This window comes from Saccostrea cucullata, unplaced genomic scaffold (genome assembly GCF_032062105.1).
Source record: "Saccostrea cucullata isolate Sc308-1 unplaced genomic scaffold, CSIRO_AGI_Scuc_v1 ctg676, whole genome shotgun sequence".
NCBI classification, from domain to species: domain Eukaryota; kingdom Metazoa; phylum Mollusca; class Bivalvia; order Ostreida; family Ostreidae; genus Saccostrea; species Saccostrea cuccullata.
Window position 1 is genome coordinate 93,608 of NW_026927100.1, and position 18,499 is coordinate 112,106.

An 18,499-nucleotide genomic window follows, 5' to 3' on the forward strand; every position below is an offset into this window, starting at 1 on the left:
CTATAGCTTAATGGCGGACCCCTGTGATCACTACCATTGATTTGCATTTTCTTCTTGACCTTCGCTCTTTGGGACAGATCAGTAATCTTGTTGTTAAAATATGATACCTTAGAAGGCAAGGATCAAATCAGAGATAGGTTGCTAGTATGTAAACAATAGCATTTGCAAGATTGATTGGAAATATCAAAACGTTAATTTTTTATCAGTTCTCTAAGAAATATAGTCCTCTGATTATGCATGTATTGAAATCAGAATTTCATTCACTAAACAAGATCTACAATGTATTCAATTTAATTTCCAAGCAATAAGTTGTGTTTTCATGGATTTCCAAATACTTAATACAAGTTCTTGAGTGAGAATGAGATATGAAGTATCCCTACGCTCTGAACTATTTTAGCGAGGGTAATATTGTAAACAACTGGCTGCAGCAGAGATCGTGACCTACATGTATGTGTATTGAACGTTGATCGCAGGCAAGGGAGAGAACAGTGTACACTAAAACAAAATAGAAGGAAGCGTTCTGCTTGAATTGAAACAATGTCATGCAATTAAATAAATTTGGGGATAACACAAAGGCGTCTTAGGCGTGATAGTCCCTATTGAGCTCCAAAATTCACCGTAAATTTCATTACAAACGCAAAGTTATTTTTGCACTTCACCATAAATTATCACAAAAGTTATTTTCACCCGTAAAAATATCGTCCCGATCTTGTAAATCTGTTTGGTGCTATCACTGTTGAAAAAGGTGAATAACAGCGGGGCACTTGTACCTATTTCGCTGCATGCTACTGACCACTTCATCGAATACTCGGTCGGAACTCCTCTAGAATTTAGGATTCCGCATGTGAAAAATTACATTGTTACAAGTTATCTAACGATGTCATACCGAAGGTAGACCATTTTTATTGTTAAAATGATTGAATCATGCTGTAAATAGAGACATGCATGTATGTTTTAGAGCTATTAATCTAGTTTACATAATAATTTATACTTGTAATAAAGTTATTATTATGTGGTTTCTATTATTCATAATTTTAAGAATTCACAAAAAAGAAAGTAATTATAAGGAATTTGAAAATGAACTTTACAGAGGATGTAAAAACTTTAGATTGATAATAGCGAATAATTTGTTTTCAAGCTGTAGACATAATATATTTTTTAACTATACCTTATGCTAAGTATTTTACTTTGATAGTAATATTTTAACTCCATCACTTTCCGGAAACTCTATGCAGTTTGTAAATGAGAGCGATTGTGACGTAATTTGTGCATGCTGTAAATGTACAATCACATTCAAAGCTACTATAGCAATCTAGTTAAAAAAAAGTCAAAACAAATTTACACTAATTTAATTATAGGTATCATATTGAAATCAGTAAGCATCTTTTCCCCTTATCTGCTATTCCATAACTGCGTTAACATGGTCATTTTTACACTGTCAGTCATTTTTATGAAGGTCTATTACAAAGTTCAACATGACTACCATGTTGAATAGGGCTAATTTCTTTTATATATATATATACAATTGCATCAATATATTATATTGTGATAACGTAAGCGCAACATTTTTACATATTATATATCTTATACGTTATAAATACGTTCTTTGTGTATATTGCTGATGCCTTTGTAGACATGAAATTTAATACTATTTGAACTCTTTAATACAATTTTTCATGTTTAAATTTAAGAAAAAGGTATGAAGAGTTTAACTAGGGGGGATTCTTTAATACGCTGGCATATTGTAGAGGACCCTGGTGACAGAGTTAGGATACATTGAACAAAATGATACTGGCAGGATACTCGTTCTATTTAGTTTTTTATGTAAGCCCAGTGTCTGCACTTTTTTGTTAATATCATTAAATATAATGTTCATCCTTATTACTGTGTAACTAGCTGCAGATCTGTAGCTCTCCGAAAAAAAATATTTTGACAGATCGGAAAGCTACAGTGCCATCCATTGAAAAAAAAGTATACTTATTGCGCACAAAAAGCTGTGCTTAGTTCTATATTAATTCTTCCAAATTCTTACCTCAAACGCGAAAAAGATACATTTTTAAAAATTCCTTACTCCTCTATGAAGTACTCTCGTAGTTGACATCTGCACGCATTGCGTTGGATTGAATTATCTTGCAAACCAAAATTGCATCATAAATAGACGATTTGTTTGATGATCTCAATTTCAGGACCAATACGGCTATTAACATCAATTATAAGGAATGTTTTGTTGTGGAAACAGTGAAAGAATATGTTAGGAACACACAGTTAGTAATATTTTGAGATGACAGTTTAAAAACACAGAGAAATAGAGAAACAGCGCACTTCTTTCTGCTCAATAAATATAGTTTTTTCAATGGGTGGCACCTTAGCTCTCCGGTCTGTGAATTTTTTTTCGGAGAGCTACAGATCTGCAGCGACTGTGTAACAAGAAACAAAACAAAATATAATTTGAAGAGAAATGCGAGATATTTTCCTTTTATGGTGACGGGTACTTAAGGATATTTAGTTCAGTTTTTATACATCAAATAAGTTACAAAATACATTGTCGTGTTGCTCACGTTTTTCTTTCCAGTGATTTTCATTGGGTTTTCTCCTAGATTAAAATTTTTGTATATGCCAGTTACTTGGGGGTGAATTTCACATTCTACTGGAAGACGTCACCTCGATTCAGTACTTTCAGTACTTTGATTAAATGAAGACCTTTTAGGAATTCGATACCGTTCTAATTTACTAAGTTAATATGGGATTTTCGCTCCTTTTGAATTATTCAAAATGTTCTTAATTTTTTTTCAAACTATATTCTGTTGTGAAAGTGAATGTATATACCCATGGTTTCAGCAGAGAAGGCAATGCTGCAAGGCGCGGTGCAATTTGCAGCATTAATTTGAATACTCAAAACATTGTTGTTTTTTTTTGTTTGAACAATTTCCAATTTTTATTCACCATGCACTTTCACCACGTCATTTTTATCCGGAAAATCATGACGATGACGATTTTTTTTATTCATATCTTACAGACTCTCAGGATGGGGACCGGGGTACCTATTGTTGGTTTTTATGTCACACTCAGGTGACCTGTTGTTATCTGTTTTCGTCCGTCGTTCGTCGTCAATCGGTCGTAATTTTTTGAACATTTTCAGATTCTTCTCTGGAACCGTTGAGGCAATTTCAACCAATTTTGGCATATAACATCTATAGGTGAAGGAGACAAACATTTATTCCTGGACTTCAAGCAGTCAAACTGTTGGTATGATTGTAATAAGCATTGAGTCCTCTACCAAAATTGTGAAAATTATGGCCGCAGGGCCAGGGGTTCTAATGCTAGGTTGGGGCTATATAAATTATATAGTGAAAGTGCATTATTTCTTTGTAAATCTTCTTCTCTGCTCCTGGGTATTAAACAAACAAACTTAATATTTAGTTATGATAAGCAAGAGTGTCTCTTCCAAAATTTTAAATTTCATGGTTTCAAGGTCAGGAGTTCTAGTGTTAGGGCGGTGCTCTATTGATTATACAGTAAAATGCATAAATTCTTTGAAAATCTTCTACTCTGCTCCTGGGTATTAAACAAACTAACTACATACATAGTTATGATGAAGAAGGGTGCGTCCTTGAAAATTGTGAATTTTATTGCCCAGTGGTAAGGGGGGAGCTGTATTGATTATATAGTGAACATGCATTAATTCTTTGAAAATCTCCTTCTCTGCTCATGGGTATTCAACAAACTAACTACGCATTTAGTTATTATAAGGAAAGGTGCCTCTTTGAAAATTTTTGAATTTCATGGCACCTGGGTCAGGGTTTCTGGGGTTAGGGCGGGGCTTAATTGATTATATATAATTTAAAATGCATTAATTCTTTGAAAATCTTCTCCCATGCTCCTGTTCATTAAGCTAATGAATTAAGTGCATAGTAATGATAAGGAAGGATGCCTCTTCTAAAATTATGAATTTCATGGCCCCAGGGTCAGGAGTTCTGTTGTTACTTAGGCTGGAGCTCTATTGATTATATAGTGAAAATGCAATCATACTTTGAAAATCTTCTTTTCTGTTCCTGCATGGGTATTAATAAAACTAATAAAACTAACTACATTCATAGTTATGCTGAGCATGGATCATTCTGCCAGAATTGTTAATCTCAAGGCCCCTGGATCAGGGGAATCAAAGAGGACCGGGGTGGAAGGGGCTCTAAATAATACTGAAAATGAATTAAGTCTTTGAAATCTGCTCCATTATTTTAATTAAACATTTATGTCGAACACTGGTACCTTTTCAAATTTGTGAAATGTGTGGTCAGGTTTTTTTTAGGGGTGGGTGGGGGGCACTACTGATTATTGCTGAATATTACTGATTAGTTGAAATGTATTTTTATTCCCCTTCTCTGTCTATGGGTATTAAGTAACCAAACTAACTATGCTAAGTGTATAGTTATGATGATCAATGGTGCCTCTTTCCAAATAGTGAATGTCATTGCCTCTGGTTTAAAACACGAACCAAATTCAATTGTTTGAAAGTTGTTGCATGTTGTTCATGTGATCTATAAGTCCCATGGGCCTCTTGTTTATATAACCATCAATTATATGATGAGAACTTTTAATGAAATTGAAACGTAATAACAACAATTCAGTAATACTTAGTTTTAAGCAAGTCTTTAAAGATATATTACTCATGGTTTTATACATGTCAGCATTTAAGAATTATTTTACCGAACTTATAAAAAACAAGAAGTCTGTGAGCCAATGTTCACTAGTAATACCCCTGCTGTGAAGTGAATATACACTTTCATGTCGATATACACAAGTTCAGTTACGGACAGACATACAGATCAGAGGAAGTCTGATTTGAACAAAAATGAATCCCGACATGTCTCAGCAAAGAGTGTGCTAAAATTTCAAGCATCTGCAATGAGTATTTGCTGAGAGAACAGCGACGTTTTTTTTTTTGGTAATGTATGGTACGGAAAGATGCACGGATTAACAGTAAGTTGCATTAGACTTTAATAAAAATGAATCCAACCATACGACAAGCCTTAGAAAAGAATGTGGTAAAATTTCAAGCATTTGTGATGAGTATACAGTGTAGTTGCTGAAAAAAATTTGTTAAGTATGGTACTAACAGATATCACATCGGATTGAAACAAAAATGAATCCGAACATATAGCATGCCTCAGCAAAGAATGTGCTAACATTTCAAGCATCTGCTATGAGTAGTTACATTCACATTATTTTGAGAATTACTACAGTAAAATCTGTCCAGAGTTGTTTCGCTCTTACGATTATGTAAAATTTCACGAAGTCGCCCCAGTACATGTGAAGTCCAGTTAGCCTGCCCCATGATGGGCATCACTGGGTGGTTATGATACAATAGCTTCAGTGCGACCGCCAAATAATTTCATGGTGGTTGCCACTTTTTGTTTGTCGGCCGCCAGAAAATTATCTTGTGGCTGCCTGTTGTTTATTTAAAGTGTTTGTGTCGCCCACCAGATTTAATATTTTTCCACCAGGCACCTACCGGCCTCCGTATTTTATCATATCATATATACAACTGTGTACCACAACAAAAATCTGTCCCCTCCCCTCCCCCGATATAAACGTTCCACACATGCTGACAGGAGAAATACTCCAGGGGCAGAAAAGGCTTATCTAAGAATAACATAAATTAGCAAAATCATAGCAGGCCTCTAGGTCTCAATTACTGTAACATCACATATTTTGGTAGGGTAAAATTTTTGAGGTTTGAGGAAAAATTATTAGGCCTAGTTTGTGGTGACTTGATTTCCTAACTCGTTAGTAATAAATATGAAATTTTAAATTTTGTGGTGGTCATAAATTTGTGGGTTTCTCCATGCCTCGAAAACAACGAAAATGACATCCCCAAGAAAACAAGTGATTCCACAGTATGTAGTTTGTCACTCGGGGTTCATTGGATGACTCGTACCTCGCACATAATGAATGGAGAGTAGCGGAGTCGGTCGAAGATTGTCGATTGTGTATTTGTTGCAAGATTGGCAAACCTCCATTAATGTAAAAAAGTACAACCTTTCAATTCTTTAGTTGTCTCTTTAAAAAAAGGCGTATTTGTTTTGATTTAATCTGTTCAGTATTATCTATAGAATTTATAATTTTAATTAACAAAGTGCGAGTATACTCGAATCCCAAGGAATGCACTTAAAGCAGAAGAAGAACAAAACAAGGACGCTCCCTAAAGTTTCATCAGCTAATTCCAACCTAAGTTTCATTATTTCTTTTTAAAGAAAAGTGGTCAATAGAGAATACATGTTAGTAAGAAATGCTAGCACTGGAGAGCCATTCTAATTTTTATTGCAAACAAATCAAGCCTTGTTAGTGGACGTACATATAAGGACCAATGAATTCTTTTGTATGTACAATTAACACGATCCAAACGGACCGAGATGCCTTTACACAGATATGATCTTAAAATACTAAATAGCGTTAAATTCCTTGAGTTATATGCACATCTTATTTAAAGTAAATCCGTGGATTTACGGATTTTAAATCCATTATTGAATAATTTAGAATTACGTAGTGCGTTGTAATTCTGGGATTAAGCTAAGAGTGTTAAGGTCTTGACTGTACACGGTGGATATTTCTGTGGACCTAAACTCGGGGAGAACTCGTAATGTACAGCCGGACAATGGACCCTCCACCGTGTGTCACTGACTGTCAGACTTCGCCACACGGTATGTATTTTCAGTTTTTACCTTTCGGCAGTTACTACAATAATTCAATGTTACATGATTTAATTTATTGATAGCTAGCTCTTATGCATGTACATGTAGTTATGAGCAAGGTTTACACGTAAGCTTTGACTTTCGTAAATTGGTATTGAGAAAACTTTCAAGTCCGATCTGTCAATATTGTCCTTCCTCGAGAATAGCAATTTTAAGAGTCTCACTATTTCTTCAGTGATTGAAGTTTCTGATAAGGTAGAGATTGGTTTTTAAATCTCTCCGATGGTCACGCTATTGATCCTACACAAGATTGTGTACCGTTGATTTGACAGAACAATCGAACTATCATTGATCTTTGGTCTAGATTCCGGCATAGCCGAGGGTATGGTATTCGCGCTCTTTAACGGATGACTGATCCATGTTTTGTTTTTGAGATCTCCGATACGTTATGTAATCATAATTTTTGTTGTCAATAAACAATAAATTTTACAGGAATCCAGATAAAATCTTGTAGTAAAGGAACAAAAATGGATAATCATTGCATAAGCTCCATGTTGTTCGAAACATTTTTGTACGTATAATAATTACATAAAGCATGCAACATATCTGATATTGTGTTCATACTCAAGATACTGTAGATGTACAATGTTTAAAAAGAGTTTTTTTTTCAAATATCGACCTCTTGGATAGACTTTAGAACAGTGAGTATTTTGAGCTTATTGCAGAGAGAGAGAGAGAGGGGGGGGGGCGGGGGAGTTTTGATTATCAGTGTTGTACTTTTGTAATAAATAGGGGAGTACACCTGTCATTTTACAAATATTTATTTACATTTTGATACATGTACATCTTAAAAAATATGTTATGTATATATTACGTTAGTTGTGACATTACTTTTGGATCAACCCTCGTACATGGAAGAATAGTTGGATGTTATTCATTTCACTAGTGTCACAATTTCACGATTTGGAAAAAAAAAGTTATTTAAATTCCTTCTCAAAGGAGCATATTGTGTTTTATTTTTCACACTAACCGATAAATTACAATCAACAGTGACAAGCTTGATTTTTCCGCATTTAAAACCTGGTTATCGTATAAACATGTAAATGTATTTTTTTTCTATTAATCAGGAGGGTTGAAGACTTTTTAACAGATGTAGGAATCAGAAGAGTGATTGTATTTTCGGTTGTCGCCACTCATTAAATTTATTATTTTATTAAATTATTATTCTTGTTAATTATTATTTAAGAAACCGACGCCCTCTTGCAAAAGTCTCAAATCTCAGTAGAGTAAAAAAGTGTTAACCTACCATATATAAATATATGAATTATTAAAGTAGAAAGGTTTTTAAATTAATTTAATCCAGCGGATTAACCTATGAAATGTAACGGTACAGCTAATTCAGAGTGAATTAGCTTTGAATAGAAATGTAACGGTACGTCAAGTTTAAATGTTCACAAGGGGAATAATACATGAGTAATGAGTCAGAAACTAGTCATGGATTGTAACTGACACATTATAGACTTATAAATGTTAACAGTAGTTTTCGAAATTGAATAATCATGTCTTTATGAATTGAAATGCTTTTAACATTTCAACATCAAACAACACATATTCACAACATTCAACATAATTTATAAGCTACACATACAACAATGTAGCTGGGAGTTCATGATCAGATTTTTTTTTTTTTTTGTAAAAATGCATTGTGTTTCTAAATTAAGGGCATACAACATGGGCAATGGGCAGCCAACAACGAGCATGCCCCAAATCAAATATTCAAACAACATCAAACAACACATATTCACAACATTCAACATAATTTATAAGCTACACATACAACAATGTAGCTGGGAGTTCATGATCAGATTTCTTTTTTTTTTTTTTTTTTTTTTTTTCTTTTTTTTAATGCAGTGTGTATGTTTCGTGATGCATGATGTAAGTGTAAAATGCTCTGTGTGAGTAGTTGTTTTATAAATTTATAAAAATTGTTATATGGACAATGGGCTTTATTTTGGGGAATTAATGTATTTAAAATTGATTTTAGTGTAAAGGCTATTATGAATGTATTGAAAATCATATAAAACTTGTGCAATGTTCAACCCATAGATGCATGCCTGTCTAGAACATTCATGAACGATATTTCAAATAAACATTGTTGCTAACAAGGGAATCAGCTAGATAGATCTATATTGTCATGAACTGAAATTGTCCATTTTGTTAAACTGTTTAGGCTGTCTTTACAGTCTAGCACATCAGAGTTGCATTAAAAGTATGATTCAGTGTTTTCCTTAAGAACTGGTTACCAGGCAAATTGACTGCTTCAATTGACAAAAATGCCGTTTCGAAACAAAATTTGTTGTTAGGTCCACAGAGATTTTGTTCATAAACATCAGTTCCACGCCTGTTACAACCGATCTCTAACCCCTTACTTTGACATAAAGGGAAAACACTGTATGGTGCCTAAACTCGTAAAACACTACCTATAAATTTAAAGAAAGATTAAAAGGATATATTATGATAGCAGAAATAAAACTGTTTACACAAGTTAGGCAAAACCCTACACCAGGAATTATCATCAGACTTCTACATGTATGATGTGTTCCAGATTTCCACATGAGCACGACAGTCCTGCTGGAAGCGGGTATAAATTTATCTGGCTAGAATTTGATAAAACCATCCAAAATATTTAAGAGAAAAATTTTAAATTGTATTTAGAATGTACCTTATCTTTATCTGAAATCTTTTTAAATTTTTTTACTGTAAAATAAGCTGAGCATGAACAGCTGATTACTAGTTGAAGTTGTCCGCCCTGCCAAAAAAGTATTAACCCGCAAAAAATAATTTGTCTTTGAAAATTTTAGAGCAAAAATGTGAATAAGGCTGATTCGCTACATATTCTATTCCTGACCTATAGGCTGCATGATGAATTTTATCCATTTGCTTGTTACAATTTGGAACCAGTAATAGTTGATTGCAGAGTTTTAAATATCAATCTGAATTTTAATTTATGGGAAATTTTTAGTTTACTCAGTCAGCTGGGCTTCAATGTGCATCTTGGGTGGTCAGGTGCAAGGTTATGTCAAACGCTGTTGAGAACCATGTCAAGTGTCAATCATGGTAATTTAAGTAATAATAATGTTACCTAATTGTATTTCATAAAATTAACAATAGGTAAATAACAAGTGAATATAAATTTCCCATGTCAGACTGCTTTACAAGAGGTCATGATTATATTAAAGCAATTTTAACAATAAATAACTTTTTTTAATATATCGATCATAGCTATCCGTATCGGCATGTAAAAGTTAAAATATTGAATCTATGCCCACTATGGTGCGGAAGGCTTGGCGGCGATCCCCCCCGGCCATTTAACTATGTATTTTATCCTCTATTTATAACTAAGACCCCATCTTACAAGCTTTACATAATGTCCACGCTACCCCCCCCCCCCAGGAAATCCATTAACATCGGGGACAATAGGCTAACTATACCTAATCCTAGCATAAAAGCTGAAAATAACGCTTTTAAAAATGCCTTCTCCAAATCAGTTAATATTTTCAATGACTGTTTCAAATTTATAATACACAATAACAAGCTGGAAAATTTTTACCGACCCAAGATGATGCTGGAATATTGAAAAAGGAAGTTGCAACCAAAGCGCCCTCAGGTGTTTTTATTAAAAGGGGGAATAATCAACTAAATATTTGACAAGAACAATAATCACTAGAAATAAGTAATGAGATTTAGGTAAAGCAATTATGCACTTTCTTCGATAAAAGCAGCTAATTCAGAGTGAATTAGCTTTGAATAGAAATGTAACGGTACGTCAAGTTTAAATGTTCACAAGGGGAATAATACATGAGTAATGAGTCAGAAACTAGTCATGGATTGTAACTGACACATTATAGACTTATAAATGTTAACAGTAGTTTTCGAAATTGAATAATCATGTCTTTATGAATTGAAATGCTTTTAACATTTTTTTTTACTAATTCTCGTAGAATATGCACTGCCGAGGAATTTTGGTTAAATTGTCTCTTCAATCTAAATAAAGCCCTAAAATCAACAACTCATACCGTAGATTAAATATTCTTTTCATTAACCACAAACTCTCATAGAGGTTACGGCACTTCACCAGTCGTTATGGCCAGTTTTCCACAAGGATATTAGTGTTTTTAACCTGATCAACGAAAGTGAAGAGGAAACGACTTTCTACCGAAATACACAGTTCTGCAGAGAGTGTGAAATATTATTTTTTAATAAACATTTGAAGAAATTTGGTTGATATACACTTTAGAAAATGTTTTTCAAATGTATTGGAAGCATAGAGTTCTAAACTGCTAATGTAAATAAAATGTTTCTAATTATTTTTCAAATACCTGATTTTCATGTACAGTATGGTTTGAGAGTTACACTCTTTTTAAAAATGCAATTTATTAAAATACCTTCTTTTCATTAAATATTTTGTGTAAAATCTAGAAAACGTTCGAAAAAAAAATTGATGACGAAATCGTACAAAAAAAAAAGAAAAAAAAAAGAATGTATCTAGTGCTGATCCTTTGCACGCATATTTGGTTATATGGTAGAAATGGGTAATAAGTCCTCTCCTCCTTACTTTCGCCTACATCCACTTCTCTTCGTAGGCCGTCATGTTATAATTCTGGAAAACGTATTATTGTAGAACCGTTGAATAAGCTTTGACTAAGTTGAAAACCTTCTTGATTTTTGTATATAGAATATAGGTTAGGGGGGTAGTCGATGACTTCTATTGCTTCAAACCTTTGACTTTTCATACAAATTTAACACAAATTCGTGTTTCTCTCTTTTTTCTCTCTCTCTCCCCCCGACCCCCTCTCTCTCTCTCTCTCTCTCTCTCTCTCTCTCTCTCTCTCTCTCTCTCTCTCACTCGTTGTAAACTACTGAAGTATTGACATGACTTCGAAATTCCTTAATATAGGAATAAAGCCAGTTAATAAGTCATACTTAAATTGTTTCCCTTTTCAAGAATCTTCGTTCTTTTTTGACTGAATTAAGTGCCCACAAATTACAGATAGAGGTTGGCAGATATTGTACTCCAATTATACCAAGAGATGAAAGATTTTTTTATTTCTATGTCCTCTTTATGAACAACTAAGAAAAGAATTTTGTACACATTTAATAATACATACATGTATATCTTATGAAATTCTTAATCCAACAGATGTTAAATCTATAAGAAATATTTGTAACTTCATACATTTGTACGTGATGCGTTTAATAAAAGAAAATCTTTCTATTTTTTTACTGTATGCATGGCTTGCGCCACATGTAGTTTTTGTAAAATTGAATAAATTAAAAAAAATAAATAATAATAATATAGGGGTAAATATTGTGTGGTACGTGATTATTCCGCGATGTTTTGGCTTACATGTGGTTGATAACCAATTATTATGGATAACCCAAAATAATTAAGAATTTTCATATCTAAGTTTCTATCTTTGGTTTCTATTGATATCAATTTATTATTATGTGGTGATATTAATTTGCCTTTACAGATAAATAACAGTATTTTTGCTGCTGTTCATAAATTTATTGACGAAACATGTAGATTCTCTAAATGATGTATTACTTTACATTGTATAGATCTAGTTATTCATGTATAAATTGTATTATTTTTTAGCTCACCTGAGCCGAAGGCTCAAGTGAGCTTTTCTGATCACATTTTGTCCGTCGTCCGTCCGTCCGTCTGTAAACTTTTCACATTTTCGACTTCTTCTCAAGAACCAATAGACCAAATTTAACGAAACTTGGTACAAAGCATCCTTGGGTAAGGGGGAGTTTAAATTGTTAAAATGAAGGGCTAGGTCCCTTTCCAAGGGGAGATAATCAGGAAAAGACAAAAATAGGGTGAAACTTATGTGGAAACATCCTTGGGTAGTGTAGATATTAAATTGTTAAAATCATGACCCCCGGGGTTAAGGCGGGGTCACAATAGGGAATGCAAGTTTTACATAGAAATATATATAACAAATCTTTAAAAATCTTCTTCTCAAGAACCACTGGGCCAGGAAAACTGAAACTCATATGGAAGCATCCTTGGGTAGTGTAGATATTAAATTCTTAAAATCATGACCCCCGGGGGTAGGGCGGGGCCACAATAGGGAATGCAAAGCAAGTTTTACATAGAAATATATAGAACAAATATTTAAAAATCTTCTTCTCAAGAACCACTGGGCCAGGAAAGCTGAAACTTATGTGGAAGCATCCTTGGGTAGTGTAAATATTAAATTGTTAAAATTATGACCCCCGGGGTTAAGGCGGGGTCACAATAGGGAATGCAAGTTTTACATAGAAATATATAGAACAAATCTTTAAAAATCTTCTTCTCAAGAACCACTGGGCCAGGAAAGCTGAACCTTATGTGGAAGCACCCTTGGGTAGTGTAGATTCTAAAGTATTAAAATCATGTAAGGGGAGAGTGTAGGGAGGGCACGATAGGTATAGCAAGAGGGGAGATCTGCTAAAGAACTGCATCACCCAAGTTACTCAGGTGAGCGATGTGGCCCATGGGCCTCTTGTTTCTTTTTGCATGACATATTCTATTATATAAAGAGAGGAATTCACTAAGTTATTTTGAACTTGTTTCCAATCCTTTTGATTGATATCAATAAACTATGTTCAAAACAATATCTAAGTACAATAAAAAAGTAAAACTTTCTAGATATAACAAGGGGGGTTCCAAAAGGTAGCTTCCGAAAGATCATAATCATAAAGAAGAAAGCACCGCGTATAATACTATCTACATCATAACGAAATGCAAAATCTACCGCACGGAATGCTAACAGGACCGGACATAATATTTAACGATCAGCATCATCATAATAACAGAAATACTACATATAATGATGAATATACTGTATATGATAGGAGAAGTACATAATAATTATATCGTTGTGTTTACTGCATATAATGTTAGATCTACCGCATATAATGTAAAAAGGAATTCAAAAAATGATAAAAACACCTCATATAATGACAAAACTACATCATAAAATGGAGGAAGTACTTCATATAATGAAAGAAGTACTGCATATACATGTAATGAAAGAAGTACTGCATATAATAAAAGTTACACACGATATAATGTAAAAACTACTTCATATAATTAAAATAGTACCAATATAATGAAGGAAATACTGCATATTATAATGTTTAATCCTCATATAAGACAGCCCCGGCTTTCCATAGATACTTGTATTGATAAATGTTGACCAGATTAGTTTTCCTAGAGTTACCCTAATTACCTCTCATATGTAAATTTATACAACGAGAGTATTTGATACAAATCACTCTGTTAATATTTAGATATTCTACGGATCTTTTATTAATTATCGGTTCCATTAAACAGGAAAATTTTAAGTCTTAAACAAATAAAATTGTCAATATATTAAAAAAATCCCAGCGGTTCCTCCAGTCGTTAATCTTTAGAATTGATCAATTTATATCAGAAAGCTTTCAGTTTATTAATACTAGTATGGACGAAAGACTCGTAACTATCACTTGAGAAGCAGTCTGTCCCTTTATTCAGTAAAAAGTTTTGTTTTCAGCGAGAAGAGAGATTAGGCATTTGTAAAAATATTTCACCAATTTTCCATGTGCTGATCGCCTTTGTCATTGTGCTTTCCGTGTAATTATGACTATTGTTTGTAAAATCCTAGTGCAAACAATGGAGAACCCCATTCACGCGTACGTGACTACGTAGCAAACAGAACATTTTCTCGGGTTGTACAGAGTGAATCTGATATTGTATTGAGACATTGTAGTTTACATATATTTGTGTTCAAAATGGGAACTAAAGTGAGATTTCATCTTAAACCCGATGTTCATATCTTTGATTCAAATATCGGTTTTGACTGGCAGGTAGGACTTGTATCTTGAGAAAAGATAACATTATAACTATAGTTTCAATATGAAGTTTTTAAAAATTAGGTAAAAGGTGAAGGTCATGGTAAAAAAAACCCATCATAGCACTGTTGCAACCACTATTGAAATAACGACCACTATTGAAATAATTATATCAATAGAGGTTGAGAGTGCATTTCAATAACAAACATAGTTAGTAACCACTTTTGAAATACAACCACTTTTGAAATAATTATATCAATAGTGATTGAGAGTACATTTCAATAACAAACATAGGTAATAACCACTATTGAAATACGACCACTATTGAAATAATTATTTCAATAATGGTTGAGAGTGGATTTCAATAAGAAACATAGGTTGCAACCACTATTGAAATAATGATCACTTTTGCAATAAAAAATTCAATATGGATTAAATTATCGATTTCAATAGTGCATTAAACAATGAATCCAAAATATATTGAAATAATTATTTCAAAAGTTGCTGACGCGATGAAATGTTTCTTTCAATAGTATATTTCAATAGTGGTTGAAACCTATGGTTACCATATTGAAATGCACTCTCAATCACTATCAAATAATTATTTCAGTAGTGTTCGTATTTCAATAGTGGTTGAAACCTTTGGTTATCATATTGAAATCACTCTCATCAACTACTGAAATAATTATTTCAATAGTGGTTATTACCTATGTTTGTTATTGAAATGTACTCTCAACCAATATTCATATAATTATTTCAATAGTGGTCGTATTTCAATAGTGGTTACTAACATGTTTGTTATTGAAATGCACTCTCATCCACTATTGATATAATTATTTCAATAGTGGTCGTATTTCAATAGTGCTTACTAACAATGTTCGCTATTGAAATCCACTCTCAACCACTACTGATATAATTATTTCAATAGTGGTCGTATTTCAATAGTGGTTACTAACTATGTTTACTATTGAAATCCACTCTCAACCACTACTGATATAATTATTTCAATAGTGGTCGTATTTCAATAGTGGTTACTAACTATGTTTGCTATTGAAATGCACTCTCATTCACTATTGATATAATTATTTCAATAGTGGTCGTTATTTCAATAGTAGTTGTAACATAGCACGCTAGGAAGTATTTTATCACAGATTATGCACATGTTAATTATGAAAGCCGTATCTCTTCTCAATAAACAGCTACACGTAAAGGAAATATAACATTTTCAAAAGTAAGTCAATTTTCAATTCAAGTTAACAGAGTAAAAAAAAAATCAGAGTATATTTAAAAATGACTCTTTTTGTGACAAATTTTTTATTTTGAAAAGTAGCTCAAACTTCAAGGTCACTGAATCAAAAATTAGTATACCAGTATTTGGAAAGATCTTGTCACGGGTGATGTTCATGTCAGGCACGTAGCAACAGGAAGGGGGGGGGGAGGGGGCAGAGGGCCCATGCCCACTTTTTTGCTAAAGGAAAGTGATATAAGGTAATGTAGTAGTTGTTGGTGTTGGGAAAAAGTTTGACTCTAACCCCCCTCCTCCCACACAAAAACAATTTTGAGTTTGGGCAAATTTCCTATCTTATATTTTTTTATTCTTTTTATTTCTTGGCTTGTCAACGTTTTTCAGGTAGCCTAAGTAATTTTTTTTTCTTTCTCTCTCTGGCTGACCACCCCCACTTTCAAAAACTATACTACGTCACTGCTTGTACATATGAGGTATTTCTTCGTGACGGCGGGTGACAACTATACTGAAAGATTTTTTAAAATACAAATGGGAAATTAGAATACAAATGGAAAATTGCAGATCTGAATACAAATAAGAATGAATTCAAATAAGAATTTAACAGCATACATGGAAAGTCAAACAATAGGAATAGAAAAGATCAAATATTGCTACGTTTAACATGCCATATATATAAATCTATAGGTTAATCGCTAATTTTATGCAATTACAAGAAATTAATTCTACCCCCAAGTTATCTAGCGAATAAAATATTGCAAACATATATATTTTTCTTCTTTAGATATGCCGTTCTAATACAGTTCCAGAAATGGTAACGTCATCTTCAATCCGGATATCCGAGTCCGTCAGTATCAGTGTGGATGATATCTATAACATTGCAGAGCGGGAAAGATTGTGTTACTCGGCCCGTGGTAGGCGACATGCTGTTGCAGCAGCACAAAGTCAAACCTATAAGATGGATGATGTTTATAAGACACGACCTCATACAAGTGCTAGTGGCTATATCTCAAATTATAGGCGAGACTTGGTGACACCAACAAAAAGTATTCGCAGTGAACCTGTGCCTTCTAGGGTTTCTTCGAGAGCTGGAGGAGATTTTGATGACGAAAACGACACTGACGACTACCCGATTAATTATATCAATACCCCGTCTGTCTGCTGTGAAGTTATCGGCCCCCAGGCTTGCGAAGAATGTATTCGAGCTCATCGAAGAAAGATAGAAAAAGAAAAGTTTGACGCCCGGTTCTCAAACTTGCGAATTTCGAGTCAAAACATCACGACTTCTACACTGTTACAGCGTTATTTTCCACATCTTACACATGAAGACATAATGGTTAAATTGGCAAGAGGGGAAATAGCTGTACCAAATACACCTACTCGACCAGTGTGTCGAGATCAAAATGATAAACGCTTACGTGATAGAAACGCAGAAACCCAAAGACGTTCTCAGGAATCTGTAAAAATAAGTAGAGCCAAACAGTCCAGCTTACAGAAAAAAATCAAGTCCACTTTGTTCTTTGTTAATATCGAAGATTTAAACATGAAAATAAATTCAGGAAAAGTGTCACGATCTCTTGGATTTAATTGTCAACCAACAAAGAAAAAAACAATTTCAACTGAGTTTGAGAGTGTTTTCCCGTCTTTTGTGAGCCCAAGAAAGGTGAGCTTTATATCGGAAGCAAGTGGAAGAAAATTCCATTACGAGCCTCCACTCCTTCCCAAGGAAAACCAGATCCACGAGCCTGGCTTCTTCGCAGGATCTGACTCTTCCTACAAACTACCAGAACGACTTCCTGACACTATTGAGTTCGTTCAAAATGGGATAACAATTAAACGCAGTCTGTCGAGGTTATCGGAACCAGAAGAGACATCGGGTCTGAACGAATCTGTCTTACAAAGCGAACACAGTGATACAGATGACGATATATCTTTTAAAATGTTACAAGACAGCAAAACCTCAGAAACAGAATGATCCTCGTAAGGCTTTATTAATACACACACACACACTCCCACACACACACCCTCACACACACACACACACACCCTCACCCACCCACACCCACACACACACACACACACACACACACACACACACACACACACACACACACACACACACACACACACACACACACACACACACACACCCACACACACACACACACACACACACACACACACACACACACACACACACACACACACACCACACACACACACACACACACACACACACATATATATATATATATATATATATATATATATATATATATATATATATATATATATATATATATATATATATATATATATATATATAGTGTTTTGGTACAGTAAAATATATCCAATGAAAAAAAGTCAGAAATCACAAATCTCGAAAATCATTTTTACTGTTAGCGCTTTCTGCCTAATGGCTCTTCAGACAGTTAAAAGTTAAATATAAAATATATATATGTATATTGAGAGTTGTTGTAAAATGTGCTTTATAAATAATAATTAATTTCATTACAACATGTATTGGTAACAATCCTCTGTTAAAACTAATGTTCAAATAACTGTATCTCACTTCTATTCTCGCATAATCACCAGTGTAAGATTGACTTGTCCGGTGTGAGACAGCAGTGTGAGATTTTTCTGTCTTACACTGTGTATTACTACGCCGCGAACGATAACGTAA

At 33.7% G+C, this 18,499-nt stretch overlaps 1 protein-coding gene across 2 annotated transcripts; it reads left to right on the top strand.

The window, feature by feature from the left end:
- Positions 1–6,354: 6,354 nt before the first annotated feature.
- Positions 6,355–18,006, top strand: LOC134273432 (uncharacterized). 2 transcript variants are annotated; one of them, XM_062755625.1, is made up of 2 exons: positions 6,355–6,698; positions 16,601–18,006. In XM_062755625.1, the coding sequence occupies exon 2, from the start codon at positions 16,628–16,630 to the stop codon at positions 17,789–17,791; it is 1,164 nt and encodes a 387-aa protein (XP_062611609.1). In that variant the 5' UTR covers positions 6,355–6,698; positions 16,601–16,627; the 3' UTR covers positions 17,792–18,006. The 2 variants fall into 2 exon arrangements, with proteins under 2 accessions (XP_062611609.1, XP_062611606.1); XM_062755622.1 differs by lacking the exon at positions 6,355–6,698 and adding an exon at positions 14,172–14,588.
- Positions 18,007–18,499: the final 493 nt, after the last annotated feature.

What these genes read in the sequence shown, in the direction of transcription:
- LOC134273432 (XM_062755622.1), top strand. Translation starts at nt 14,514, where the DNA reads ATGGGAACTAAAGTGAGATTTCATCTTAAACCCGATGTTCATATCTTT. An exon ending in ATATCGGTTTTGACTGGCAG is followed by an intron (nt 14,589 to 16,600) that starts GTAGGACTTGTA and finishes TTTCTTCTTTAG; the next exon opens with ATATGCCGTTCTAATACAGT.